The sequence below is a fragment of the Aotus nancymaae genome, unplaced genomic scaffold (genome assembly GCF_030222135.1).
Source record: "Aotus nancymaae isolate 86718 unplaced genomic scaffold, 86718_ANA_hifiasm-v0.15.2.pri h1tg000002l, whole genome shotgun sequence".
Classification (NCBI taxonomy): domain Eukaryota; kingdom Metazoa; phylum Chordata; class Mammalia; order Primates; family Aotidae; genus Aotus; species Aotus nancymaae.
The window spans coordinates 61,893,930-61,909,103 of record NW_026988413.1 but is presented as its reverse complement, the minus strand read 5'-3'; the positions used below and the strand labels follow the sequence as shown (position 1 = coordinate 61,909,103).

At 34.7% G+C, this 15,174-nt stretch overlaps 1 protein-coding gene across 1 annotated transcript in view; it reads left to right on the top strand.

Annotated features, from left to right (window-relative positions):
* The first annotated feature begins 1,288 nt into the window (after positions 1-1,288).
* Positions 1,289-15,174, top strand: part of SEMA3E (semaphorin 3E) — a 279,658-nt gene continuing 265,772 nt past the window's right edge. The window contains exon 1 of the mRNA XM_012466175.3: positions 1,289-1,743. Coding sequence (XP_012321598.2) covers positions 1,629-1,743 — 115 coding nt within the window. The 5' untranslated portion in view covers positions 1,289-1,628. The remainder of the gene's footprint in view (positions 1,744-15,174) is intronic.

The following is a 15,174-nucleotide window of genomic DNA, read 5'->3' as shown; positions in this document are numbered from 1 at the left end:
CATATCATGATTGGAAAAATGAGTAGAGAATGCCTCGCCGTATATTTGTTTCTATATAATGTAAAATATCAGGGTGACCTATGTTATCTTTTTGTTACAGCTTCATGATTTTAAACCATAATTCTCAAAAAGTGTTCTTAACTATTAGCATTTAAAATACAGAATAAGAAAAAGTTATCATAGTTGAGATCATTGTTTACCGCTTAATTCTCCACTATCAAATCAAATATCTATTCAAGTTTATCGGTATCTTAACATAATACCATTCATTTCCATGCCAACAGCTCCAGAGTGTTTGGCTTGGTTTTTGAGATTGATTGAAGGTAGATTGTAAAGTTGAGCTATTGTGTTAAGCTTATTTACGCAAACAGTGTCTTGGAAAATAAACTCTGGAAGTGCATAGCAGTTGACTCTTAAGGTATTTCACATCCTAAGTTTCTAATACCTGCTTTACAGAAATCCCTCGGGTGGTGAATCTCAACTTTACCAGTTACCTTACCTAGAGAAAATCACTTCCACATTCTTAAATTTGAAGTAAAATTTAGAAATTGCTTAGGAAAAAGGATTTGCTTTTAATTTCATTTGACGAATTTGCTTAAGTAAATAATTTATGAGACACTCATGGGTGAACTTTTTTTTTCAGGCTCTTGAAACACACTTTTCTTAAAAGAGTTTTAAAAATAACATTCCTAAGATATAAACAATACAAAAAAGACTTAATTGTAAAAAAAAACCTATATGACAACAGTGAAAAACTGAATTTGGATCCTGGATGGCTACAAATAGATTATTTTAAAAAGAAGTTGCATTTATCTTGGCGAGAATTTAAAAGCGCTTTCTGACGCCACATCCTTGTCTGTCACCTAGTCTTAAATGACCAGCCTGTTATATATCATCACCCCTCCCAGTCTTCCCATTTCCCACATCAAAATGTGGACTTCTCTCCTGTCGCTGAGTAACGTGGGGCTGGTTATAACTGCGAGGGAGGATGGGCGCGGGGCACGTGGACCAGAAATACTTCCTATAAACAGCAAGTACGCTGCTCAACCCTGCCTGAACTTTCCTGTAAACAGCCACTGACAGACTGCATCCCTGCTGGGTGGATCCTGCGACTCCTAGAGGGAATGGCACTTCTTGTTTTTAATTAGCAAGGTGAAAGGTGAATTAAAACTAGCAATTTGGCAAGTCAGTGCAAGAGGCTGACTTCTGAGAGGCTTCCAGGAGCCCGAAGAGAGAGGAGCTCCACGGGAGGAGGGAGTGCGTGTGCTCGGGCTTTTTTTTTTTTTTTTTCTGAATGAACAGCTTTGCCTAAGTGACTGAAAAACAGCTTCTTCCTGAATCTACCGGCTTAGTTGCTGAAGAGAGCTCTAGATAGGACATGGCTCTGAAGACTCACTCTTTGGAATGCCCTCTTGCTCCCAGCTTATAAACAACTGTCCTGAGGAAAGAAAGGTTTTCCATAGCCAAATACAGCCTGACAAATGGCACTTCGGAACTGTGCTTTTTGATGACAACGCGTTCGATGTCTGACAAAGCCTCTCGCACGCTGCCCCTGGAGGGAAGTCCTAAGTAAAACTCAGACCCTCCTTAAAGTGAGGAGCGAGGGCTTGAACGGTGAACACGGCAGCATGGCATCCGCGGGGCACATTATCACCTTGCTCCTGTGGGGTTACTTACTGGAGCTTTGGACAGGAGGTCACACAGCTGATACCACCCACCCCCGGTTACGCCTGTCACATAAAGGTAGGTTACCTTTCCAGATCCTTTTTTTTTTTTTTTAAAAAAAAAGAAAGAAAAAAAGTAGCTTAACATAGGCTTAAGGTCTTCAAAGACCTTTAAAATGCACCTGAAAAATGTATTGCAAACTGACCTAAAATTCTAAGTATTTCTGATTAATATGTCATACTCACCTCATCTGAAAACAGTGAAAATCACAAGTCAAATTAGAGATGTTATTTTTCCCTGTAAATACTGGATTTTATTGATGAGGAGTTCACTCACTGGCAGCCTGAACACAGGAAGGGAGGAAGCAGGTTGTAAATAGCCTTGGGAGGCTGAGTCCACCAAGTTAACAGTAGGTGTTTAAATATCAGTTTATGCATATGAGAAACAAGGGTGCTGGGGAAGGGCTGTGGAAAGAGGGGTGCAGTTTGTGCTTTTTGTTTGTTTTATTTCCATCATGGAGGTAAGAGGAGGAGAAAAGAAAATTCCTGAGGAGAAAAATGATGCCCTACCCGTGGTAACTAAGTCATCATCATGTAATTAAAGTGATTAACAGCTAGTATAAATTAGCTTTCCAGTTGAATTGATTATTAGATCTTTTTCATGTGTGGCAAAGCAAAATAGTTTATTGACAATGCTTGTAAAATGGCTAATATTAATTGAAGTATTAGTATTCACTAGCATTTTTAATGGAAATTTATATCACCTTAATGAAGATCTAACAGAATGTTTAAATATTTCATTCTACAATATGTCTTGTAAAGCAACATCATACTCATAAATAAATGATTAAAAGATAGAATTTACATCAGGGCCAATACAAGTCAGTCATGAATAGGTTTGGTAATTCCTCCTGTAAACAAACAAACAATAAACAAAACCATGCTCAGAGAAAGTGACTTTGCTGACTGAAAATACATTCAGAATAAATTGTCAGCAAAGAAGTATTTATTACTACCAGCCATTGAGACATTGAGACAGATAGCAGATGTAATACTCAGGATTACATAAGAATCATTTCTCAATTGTGTAAGCTTTTAAATTGTCCCCCACTATAGAAAGAACAGAAGCTTGTATTTTCTACGTGGAGGTAGAACATTTATCAGGAGAAACAGAAAGGGAGTCCTCAGTTTTATGTGACATGTTTGGCCTTTTTGTCTTTTCATTGGACAATCTTCAGTAAATGTTGCCTATAGAAATTTTTCATTTTTGGAATAGTTAAAACTATGGATATTTTCTTAGTTTAAATAGATTTCCTATAATACTATTCAGTAGATAATATAAATTTAAGAAATACATTGATAATAAATTAGTAAAGTCTTTAAAATATAGTTCCCAGAATTAACGTTAATCTTTTAACTTGGGAAGATGTATCATGGTATGTATCAAAATGCCTATTTCTAAGAAGTTTATCATCAAAGAGTCAAGATGAACAAATTTGATGTGATGGAATATGGACAAATAAGATGCAAAAAAATATAAATTGATTGTTTTTCTTATGTAGACAAGTGGATAGGCTGCCAGTTTTTGCAAGCTACAATTCTGTTATATCTAGTATTAACTTTTATACCTTGTTATTGGGGTCCTTGTGTTTTCATGGTTCAAAATCAGTGTATTTTCCAATAGGTCACATTTTAATATTTCATAAGAGTTAATAATTTGATCAGAGAATGCCAAAATTCTCTGATACAAGTAAATGTTATGCATAATACTGTTATCGAGTTCATCTTTATTATGTCACTTTTAATCAAAGAAATAATTGTAACTGATTTTATGAGTGGTGTCATATGGTGTGAGAGTAAAATTGCTAGTATCTATATGTACACTAGCCTGAAAACTCCCACAGGATTTCCCTTTGGCTTTTCTTAACCTTTGAATTTAATGGAACCAGCTGAAAATGTACAATATTATGTTTTTATACAAAGGCAGTATAGAGAGAGTTACTTGAAAATAGAATGTTCCTACTTGTGCAATTTAGTTAGTAAAGTCAGCTAAGAGATCACACTGGAGATGCTACCTGAAGCAACAAATGCCTACTGCACCTCAGGTGCCTCAGTGAAAAGAAGAGCATATATACCGTCAGAGCAGGGATATTCAGTCCCACCAATACAATATGAACAACCTATTTATCTCTGTACACTCTGGAATTCAGTGAATATTTTAGAGGTCTTCAAAAACTAGGAATAAGATATTACAGATGAATCTTTTGCTGTCTTGAATTATGTCAGTAATGGCAAATGTTCAGTAATGAGTGAATTAAGATAATTAATATTATAAATGAGTGTATAATCTTTCAATATAAGAGGCACTAGGTAAATGTTATATAGCACTTCTGCACTTCTGCCTGACCACCAGCAGGGTAATCCAGGAGGCTCCCTGGAGGTAGCCTATTAGGATAATTCAGAAATTCTTTTCACAGTAATGATCTCAGCTGTATGGGAGAAAGGCAGGCATTTTTTCTCATATTCTTCACTTTTAAGATGTCATTTGACAAGCCTATTGTTTCTTCCCAAGGAGAAGGAGAAAGTTTATCATATACAAAGCTTGAGTTAAATTATATAAAATATGTTCAGGAAAAAAAATATGTCCAGAGAGTTGCCCTTTTCCTCTCCCCTCCATTCTCCATTACTATTTCTGGAATTGACATGTTCTTAACTAGAGCCGGAAAGGAAGGGATCATTAGGATTAAAGAAGAGAAAAGGCAGAGAGGGAGAGACAAGCTAGAAGGGTAGTATGAGGTGTGGAATATTTTTTAGTTTATTTCCTACTGCTTTGTACCCCAATGGGATGATACTGAGTTCCTCTCTCTTCTAAACTGAATATCTGACTCCACACTAATATTAAGAAATTATACTGGCTTAGGGCAAGCCTCGTGAATAAAATGATGAGATAATTATGCTTGTTGAAGCAATACATCTATCTTTTAATGCATTTTTTAATTACAAGGTAAATTATGTTAATAAGTAAAAAATGTAGCAAAGATTAAAATGGCAAGATGCTGTCCTGCTTTGTAAAGATTTTCAGTCAAGATTTGAGTTGAGTTGGCTATATCGCACAAGTATTTCAAAGTTCATGAATAGTTATGCATTATAGCTAACTTTATCCCAGCTCAACAGGGTAATATTGGTGAGATCAATGCAGAATTTTAATACTCTTCCACAAGGGTTTTCTTGAAAAATACTACGGTCCTCAGGACAAAAACCAAGGCACTAGAGAATGAAGGGAGAAGAGTCCTGGTGGATTCATCTACTTCCCTCTGTTGCTATCTGTTCTCTCCTTATCTTTCACCATGCTGCACTAATGAGGTTACAGGGAAGGCAAAAATAAGCTTCTTGATAATGGAGGTCAGAGAAGAAAAAACAAATAAGCAAAGACCTATGTTGAAAAAGAAAGACCAATGTACCTGGAAAGCCCCTAGAAATTCAATCATGGGAGCTTGGCAGACAGGGTAGGTGTTTGAAGTCTCAATAAGGAAGGATGCAATTGCAGAAATCAGGGAGAATGGCTGCTTAAGCGGAAACTGTTCTCCTAGAATGGTTGGTAAAGAGACAGTTAAATAAAGGCATAGATATGGCAGAAGATCATTCCTAAAATATGTTAACATTATAAATGTAAATTTAAACATGGAATATATACTTACTCAGATAGAAGTTGTGATAGAGAGTGTTGATTAGTGTATCTGTATTGGGTATTATAACCAATTAAATTCAGATTTATCATAGTTCAGAGAGCTCAGGATTTGAAATCAGAGGCCTCTATTCCAGTTCTAGTACTCCCACTTATAATAATGGTAATTAATTGTCTGCATCTCAGTTTCCTCTGTTTGAAAATAGGGGTAGTAATTGTATTTTGCTTGTATATTTTACTGGGTTTTTGAGATAATCAAGTGGAACAACAGTATCTGTGAATGTACTTTATCACCTAAAAACTATATTATTGATGTTTTCTGAAGACTGATACAAAGTGAGAATATTGAAAGGAAACATGTCCTGTAGAGAAAAACCTTGAAAATGGTATGAACTTAGATTTCAACAAGTGCTAGGATGATGCTAATATAGAAGACAGCATAAAGTTGCTCTTTAAAAACATATAATTTATCCTGATAGATTGCATTCACTCCAAATCTCATCTCCCATACCTTTTCACCTCTAGTTATAATAACTCACAAGATGACTACATTGTGCATTTTCCAAGATTCATGGCCTGTATTTTTTTTTTTTTGCTGCAGTATACATATATCCATTTGTTACATATATTCAGTCTACAACACACATTTTAGAACTCATTCCAATTGACAAGAAAAAAACTGACAGAGGATTACAAAAGAGCACAATATTAAATAAATATTTGAATGATCACCCTGGAGGCCATGGTATTTATTTTATACCCAAGGCAAATAAAAAACGAGACAGTGACTGAGCCAGTTTTTCCTGACCCAGCTCATAGCTGGTTCCTCATCCAATAGCCTGGTATTATCAATAGTGACATTAGTTACACATCTCTGTGTGTCAATAAATAAAAACTGGTCATAAGACATGATTCATAAGCAGAGTGATTAAATACAACCTGGGTGTAAACACTAGTCTATGTGCCCAGAGCTCCATCAGGGAGAGTCAGTGAGACTTAAGTGGTGGATTTATTGAGAAAGAGTTTATATTTATATTATAAAAACTATCACTGGATAAGTTGCGAGGAATTACGATGTGTTTTGTTGAGTCTGGTTTATACAAAATATGCTTTCTGTGGAGAGAGTCTTCATAACAATTGTAGATAGTGCTGTTATTTGTGTTTTTATGTTTGCTACAGACAAATATTGTCCATGCATCACCTCAGTGCATCTGGATATACAGAAGTCACTGAATGGTTCTGTGAACTCTTAAATTCTTATCTGGATGTTGCATTTTACAGTGGGAAAACAGTTTTCTTTTAGTATAGAAATAGGGTGAGGGGAGGTCAGGATTAAAAAAAACAGTAACTAGAATTTATATATGAACTGGGCCAATTTTGGAATGGAAAATATATGTGTATCAAACCATTTTTTCAGCTTTACAAGGAAAGTATTCTATACATAATTTATAATCAATGCCTGTTCTTTATTAATAAATGCATTCAACAGTTATGATGTCATAACGAAATATTCTTTCAAAAAATTATATAGCCATATTGTTATTTTGCTATCCAGGTCAGATTTGTCATCTAGTCAGAGCTGAGAGTATTACATAGAGAGGGCCTCTGTTTCTTTCCGGGATGAGATCACTTGGTGGCCTCAGTTCTATGACCACATAATAAAGCACCAAACCATGAAATTGGTTGTTACTGGTGAAAATTATTGCTAACAATCTGCTCACTCAGTTTTATTTCATCAAAGATATTTAAAGGAATCACCATTGGGACTTAGTGGGAGTGTGTGCAAAGATGTCTTTCTTTATCTTTGTATGTAAAACTCTTCTATGGTTTAATAGAGGAATTTAGTCTGCAGGAATCCAGAAATATCACTTTGCATGCATGCATGCATGCCCCTTCATACATAGTCATCCCAGTGTTAAAGTCTTATAATTTCAGTCTCCGAGAGTTAAAAACAAAACTAAACTAAAACTATACCATTCATAACATTTTCCAAAGAGTGCATAATGAAGATTTAGATTATTTTCTTGGTTTTAATGGGCAGGGTCACAAAGTTGTTAGTAGTTTTTAATGTAACATATGACACTTTGTAATACTCTATACATTATACAAAGGATGATGGTTTTTTAGATCATAATTTTTTTCACAGTAAAGTCTTAAATAACATTGGAAGCATAAGAGAGAACATCAGTGGTATTAGTTATTCCTTAGCCTTAAGTGAGCATTATTCTTTGCACTCATGATAGGAATGATAATAACAAGACTAGATATTTTATAAGCTGGGCATTCTAGAGTAGGAATGAACAGGACATTTCCATATCACGTTTAAACCAAGTGTTACAGTCTCTGATTATTAAGAGAACATTTTTGGTCAAAAACAGTGATGATTTCAAGAAAAGACACCTCTGTGGAATTGATAACTTTCCTTCATATGGGCCTATGGTGGCCAAGACAACTGACTACTCAAAAACTTTTCAGCCCTGGTTCTAACGCCTACTTCAGGATATTCCGAACATAGGGCTCCTTTGCCTTGGTAAGCTTACCTCCACAACTGGTATGAAAAAATAAAAGAGAAATCTATTGCCATGCCTTATTTCTGGGGCTCAGAAATGTGTTTCACTTCCATCCTTGGTACCTAAACTCGCAGCCATCACTACTCTCTGCTCAAGGATTTAGCTTGTACCCTTGGCATAGGAAACATAGAAGCTAGCTTGGGCCCAGGTATTAGAAAACACTCTTACATTCTAATTTCAGTGGCCTAAAACCCCTAGACTTCGGATGAGGCATATCTAATTTAAATCTGGCTTCTGACTGTATGGCATGAGCAAGTTACTTAGGTTTTCTGAATATGCATTTTCTCATCTTTAAAGTTATATAACATAATTTGCAAACATTTGAAAGGATTACATGAGATAATGCAGATTAATGTGCAGAATACTTAACCCTTAGGAAGCTTTTTATAAATTACTCAATAAATCAGATGAGATTCAGAGAGAATTAATCTATGCTGTTCTCTGTTTTATTCTAAAAGCAATCATGAGCTAATTGTTAAATTACAACTTAAGATGAAAAGGGATCCTTAATCATCAGATTTTTACTTAAAAGCAAAGATTTTCTTTTATGAAAACCAGCTCTTATTAGAGTAGATAACTAGAAGGAACAAAGAATATGGATGTCTCTCATGTTTGTAAATTACTGTAGAATTATTTTGTTTATACTTTTAGGAAAGTTGGAATTTTATCTGATGGCACCTTGGAGACAACAGCTCAAATCCACAAAATAAACAGTATTAACAAAGGTAATTATAGGCCCAGCTTTGTAAAGCACAATAGAACTAATATTACTAAGGCCAGACCACACTGCCTAAAGTTAAACTAAACAGTGTCCTATAAGCAGCTATCAGCTCAGCATGTGTTGTTTACTTGGAAAGTGAAAGACAGTCTCCCACTTTGCCTTCCCTTAGATGAACAGGTAAGATATGTGGTGCCATGTACAGTTCCTGACACTTAGTAGGCATTCAACAAGTGCTTATCAAGTGAGTATCTGAATAAAACAAAATGATTTAGAACTGTATTTTCCAAAGGAAAGTGGGATAGGGGTGGGATGAGAAGGAATACTCCTGAAACTAAGGAATCCTGGACAACTATTTATGGCCCCTTTAGCATAACATATGTTATAGAAAAGGCTGGGGCTGTCTGTTCACCTTCTTTCTCATCAGTGCTGCATTTAGTGAAACAGCTGGGACCTCCAGGCATCCTCCTGACACATCAGCTGAATTATCTCCTCTATGGTCTCTCCTCCACCTTTCCCTCTACTTCCTTCCTCCTTGTTTACTTCCCCCTCTTTCTCTTCCACTTCTTCCTCTCCTCCTCCTCTTTCCATCTATCTTTTGATGTCCTTGTCATTTCTGGCTTATCACTATATCCCCTCCTCCCTTTCTCTTATTACTTATTTGACTACCCCTTCGTGCAGCTGCACCACCTCATCTTTTCCTGTTCTCCTGCTTCTTTTCCAGATAAATTCTTTTGATTTCTTCCTCACCTTAAGCCAAAAGTGGAGAGAAAACATGCTTTTACTGAAAGATACGTTTTCACTGGATTTCAGTGTCCCTTCAATATTTGTTTCATTTTTGTTGTTTAACACAATACGCAGAAAACATAACCTTTGAATTTTTTAGAAAAACTTTAAACTTACCAGGTATTGAAAATTGATTGAAATCCACGAGGTAGGAAATAATGGAATACTAAATAAATAGCTTACTAGCCACCTGGACAATGTGCCCTCTTTCTCCAACCTGTTTTTCTGCTGGGAAGCTGATGCTCACAGGCACCATAGGAGTGGCAATTGGAGAGCAGAGGAATTAGGGCACTGCACAGGAGAGAGCAGAGCCTGCCAGCCAAGCATTCTGTAGCTAAACTTGAGTCAAATGTCAGCTAAAATACTATTGATGTAAACCTATTTCTATGTACTTTTGGTGTATTTTCTCTGAGTTTTGAGCTTTAATTTAGAGAAACTAGAATAAAAAGGGGATTTCATTTACAGCGTAGAGTCGGGGGAAAGAATCCCTAAGAATAAGTCTCAGGGGCGATTTTAGGTAGCCAGATCAACTCCAGAACCAGAAAAGAAGAGCAGCAAAAAAAATGAGAATAAAAGAGGGTGAAAATAGAGGTCAGCTGAGGACACTGACTCTTTTCCTCTTGACTTGTTCCTTCCCGGGAAATGATGGGAACGGAGAGGGGCTTTAAATTTCGAGTTCAAGATACACTGTGGAAATAAAGTCAAATAGGAAATGTGCTCCTATTGTGTATAGCTGTTTACTCCTCCTGATTGCTTTTCTCCTAACACTGAGTCAAAAAGTTATGAATCACGTGACGCCTCAGGTCCTTTCCAACTCTAGAAATGTAGGACTCCTTTCTTCTCCTTACCAGACTTCAAAAGCATTTCTCCAAAACACTTTTGAAACTTGTATTAGGAGATAGTATGTTGCAGTGCAAAGGGTATGGACTTAACAATTTTTTAATCTAAGTGTATTTTATTTGATGCTGTCTTATTTCTGCTAAATCATTAAACTGAGGCTTCCTTTCTTCATCATTATAAAGGGACTAATGAACACTGTCTTCCTATCTTGTGTAATTTTGGTAGAAAAAAATTTAAATGTATTACAAAGAAGAATGATATGGTGCTGTAAAAGTCTCTTATAATACTTTCTAATTTATGTAATTGTTTTTAAATATATTTAAAGTTCCTTGGAGGCAGGGGTATTTTTTTTTTTTGTAAGACCTTGGGGATGGAATAAATTCACTTCTTCAAATCATTCTTAAAGGCTACAATTACAGCCTGGATTTTGGTATCTACTGAATTAAAACGTATATATATTTAGTTGGCTTCCATATTATGGTTAAAATGACAAAACTATAAAGGCTAATTTCATTTTTTATAAGGCTCAGAGCTACTGCTAAATAATTCACCTGCAGGAAGGCTTGATTGAATCTCATTGCACAAGAGATAATGTTACTATGATTTTCTTCTGTTCCACTTCCAAGCTAGGGGCAGAAGGAGATGGAAACTGGAGTTAAACAAATGCTACACAGAGTGTGGTCCACGAACTGCAGCATCAGCATTTCCTGGGAGCTGCTGAGTCAGATCTACTTAATCAATGATTCTGAGGCTCAGCAATCGCTGTTTTAACAAGTCCTCTGGGTCATTTTTAGTGAAGACTCAACTATCAGAAACACTGGGCTGTGTGTATGTAAGGATGCTACAAAGGAGCCTCAAGTTCATATTACCTTTTTCATTTTTCCCCTTTTAGCATCATCCCCTAGGTTAAGGGTGTTGAGGAATGTCCAAATGACAGCCTTGGTCTTGATAAATATATTTAGATTCATAGATATCTAACTATATTACCATCATCTATTTATTTTTGTATTAAATATAAAGCATACCTATTTGTGGATGACAATTTAGTATATAATTTAAATATTTTTAAAGATTATTGATGGCGTAAATTCTAGCATGTCATACTATGATTGAGTTCTGATGAGAAAACATCTAATATGGATCAATTGTGGTAAAGCATTTTGTAAAATTCAAAAACTCTTTTATGCCTCAAAGAGCCATTTTCCTAGACAAATGAAATTAGAAGTCCCTTACCACTTCATCCCCTTTGTTACACATCTTGATCATCGCCTGTGTTAATCCATTCTTATGCTGCTATAAAGAACTGCCTAACAGTATGATAAAATTAAGACATTCCACTGATTCTGTTATGAATGACTTCATTGCTCACCAGGCATGATAAAGCTGCGTTGTTTATACATATTTAAACACATAATTCATTTCAGAGGGCACAGGATACTATGTTATAATAGAGAAAGCCTTTTTAAAGATTTTCCCTTAAATTCTTTTGGAGTAAAATCAATGGAAATAGCCTTGGGAAATACTGAAAAGCTATATATAATGAGTAATTAACGAAGTTTATTGCTTTATCCACTTTAATTTTAATCATATTATTCATAACTAAAGTGATCATGTGCATTTTTTAACTGCCATCATCTTTTCAAGGGACAGAATATAGCAATTTCCTCCTTGATATCTTGGACACCAGCCCAGAAACCACTGTCCTACAGCCTTGTAAGGAATCCTCTTTCTGAAATATATGTAAATTAGCAGAATATTTTGAACGAAAAAAAAAAAGGAACTGCCCAAGACTGGGTAATTTATAAAGGAAAGAGATTTAATCGGCTCACAGTTCCACAGGGCTGAGAAGCCTCAGGAAACTTACAATCATGACAGAAATGGAAGCAAACACATCCTTCCTCACATGGCAGTAGGAAGGAGAAGTGCAGAGTAAAGGAAGAAAAGCCATCAGATAAAACCATCAGATCTCCTGAGAACTAATGCACTGTCAGAAAAACAGCATGGGGGAAACTGTTTTCGTGATTAAATTACCTCCACCTGGTCCTCCCTTAGCATTAACATGGGGATTATTACAATTTGAGATGAGATTTGGGTGAGGACACAGAGCCAAACCATATCACTGCTTTTAGAGAATTAGGAGAGTCTATAATTTTTAAGTAGAACTTGTTTATTATTCATTCCTTTATCTCATAAATATTTGTTCAGTTTCTTCAATACTTAAGGTACCAAGAATAAAAATTCCAGTTTTATAAACATAATGTGGTATACTGGTTGGAATCCTGTGATAGTAAAGTATTATTAGATATAAACTAAGAAAATCTGAATAAAGTATGAATTTTAATTAATAATGTATGGTTCATTAACTGTGATAAATGTACCATACAAACATATAGTGTAAACAAGGGAAGCTAGGTATAGGTATAGGGGAACTCTCTGTACTCACCATTAACTGTCTGTAAATCTAAAACTATTTTAAAATAAGTTTAACACACACATACACACATCCCTTTTAGTCAAACCCTATTCTCAAGAAGTTTAAGATACAGCTGTAAAAGGAGACAAGTCACAATAAAGTAGGGTGCCTTTTTATATCCCAAGGGATGCTATAAAAGCATGAAGATGGGGCTGAAAAGGGAACCAAAGCTCAGTCTTGAACATGAATAGGAGTAGCTTGGGCAAGATGTTTGAACAAATTAGCTATGTCATACCCTGCCTTGCACCATCTTGCCATGTGCCCACAATCATCCCACTGCTTAGAATACACTGTATTCTCCCAGAAATTAACTTAATTCCACTGTGTTCATGACTCTACACTAGTATCATGCATTCTTTGTTCTTGCTAAATTTAATTTGCCTCATTTCTAAATGGCTTTGAGGAATTTTCAGTTTTTTTTGTATGAGTAATATATGATTACTGCAAATTCACAATTAGACTTTGAAAATGCTGAAGGCAGTTATATTGCATTTTATTGCTTGAATTCTTAGACTCTAATAAACTTTAGGTACTGAATATATTTTGTGTATTGCATCTAACATACAGAACTTAATTGCTATATTTATTCACATTAGTATTACCAATCTTAATTCTTTTGTTGGATGCCACATAAAAATACATTCCTGACAGAGATGGCAGAAAATGAAATGATAGGTTTGGGAGAGCATTCAGAAAACAGGTGATATGATGAGAATAATTCTCTTCTGCCCCTTTTGCAAAACATTAGGCACTAGTTTGGCTTCAACTCTTCTATTGCAAAAGTTCTGAGGAGAAATCCAGAACTGCTTTAAAATTATTCAGAAAATATCTGTAAATTATTAAAAGATACAGTTTGAGGCTGTGGCAGATGATAGTATTAATTCATCTGGGACATTCAAAGTCAGGACTGGGAAAAAGTGATAACTTATCCAACACCTTTGTTTTTCAGAAATGCCCCAAGTGACCAAAAGCAAGATTTTTTTTTAATCAGTCTGTCCCTATGGGGTTTTATGAATAATTTGGCCATTTGTCTTTGATTTATCATTTTTAAAGCACAGCTATTGGTAGTAATATAGCGAGAAGGAAAAGCAATGGCTATGTTTTATCATTCTACTTAGTTTATGCAAGGTATTTCACTTTATTACTCAACCCAGGTTATTTGAGAAATAACTTAGGAAAGTTTCATTTTACTAAGATTTTATTAGAGCTATAAGCCAAGCAAAAATGTTTTTCTCATGTATTTAATTTATCAAAATCAATTGATAATCTATTTTGAAATGCTATATCCTAAATTTTTTTTTTGGTACTATTCTATAATTAATCAAATACAATGCGCTTAACACAAACTGTAAACAGAAATCTCAAATTTAGAAGAAAGCACACATTTGTCACCATACCTTATTATTATAAAGAGTAAATAAAAATGGAAATGGGAAGCACTGGATTATTTTATTTTTAGAAACTAAAGACAATCTATAAAAAGAAGTGTAGAGAAATTAGGATCACTTCTATAATTCTAAGAAAAGCAAAAACAATATATGTTTAAAGAAAATGTTAGGAAAAATAATGATAAGGAAAAAATGATTTCTTTTGAAAACAACTCTATTATTGATGAAACTGATAAAACTTATTTTTCCTGATCCCCAGCAAAATAAATAATATATTAAAAGCAAACAAAACAAAGAAAGGAAAAAGCAATTTTAAGCTCGACATTATCACAAAGCATAAGTGTTACACATATTTCTGGTCAGTTGAATGGTAACTACAAATACTTTATAATTGGTTAGAATGAATACTAGAATATTGAGCTTACTGTCAGTTTAAGGTCTGGATAAACTTGAGCTAACCATATGGTATATTCTTAGAATAACCATAACACCCATAATCAAAATGTAAATTAAAAAGAGAAAGAACTTTTTTCAACATCAAATGTTGTAATTTAAGTTGTTGGGACATGCAATTATCCAAATCATTGTACATTTCCATTAATATGAGAAAGAAAAACATTTTTTCTTATTTTGTCTAGAAAGAAGAAAGTAGATGGAGTGGCTAGGACTATAAAATACTAGAATGGATTTAATGAGCCACCCAAAATATTGATTTTATTACTGTATTGTTACAGTCATAAGAAGTTAATGTGTTTAAACTTCTATAACACATTCATATGCTTTAATTTTCTTGTAATCCCCCAAAGCAAAATTTGCTTATAATCATATTTAAATAATTACAATTAGAAGGAAAATATTAGAGGTGAGTCAACTATACAATTAAAAAACAAAAAAATGAAAATACATCTTTGTTACTCTACTGCTCAGAAGACAAAAGTTATGTACTGGGCACTGCTTTTGACAGATTTTTTTGTCAAATGTTTTTAACTTGCTCCAAAATGTGTATGCCCAAACTGAAGTCTGATATATTTTAGGATTGCAGAAGACTTT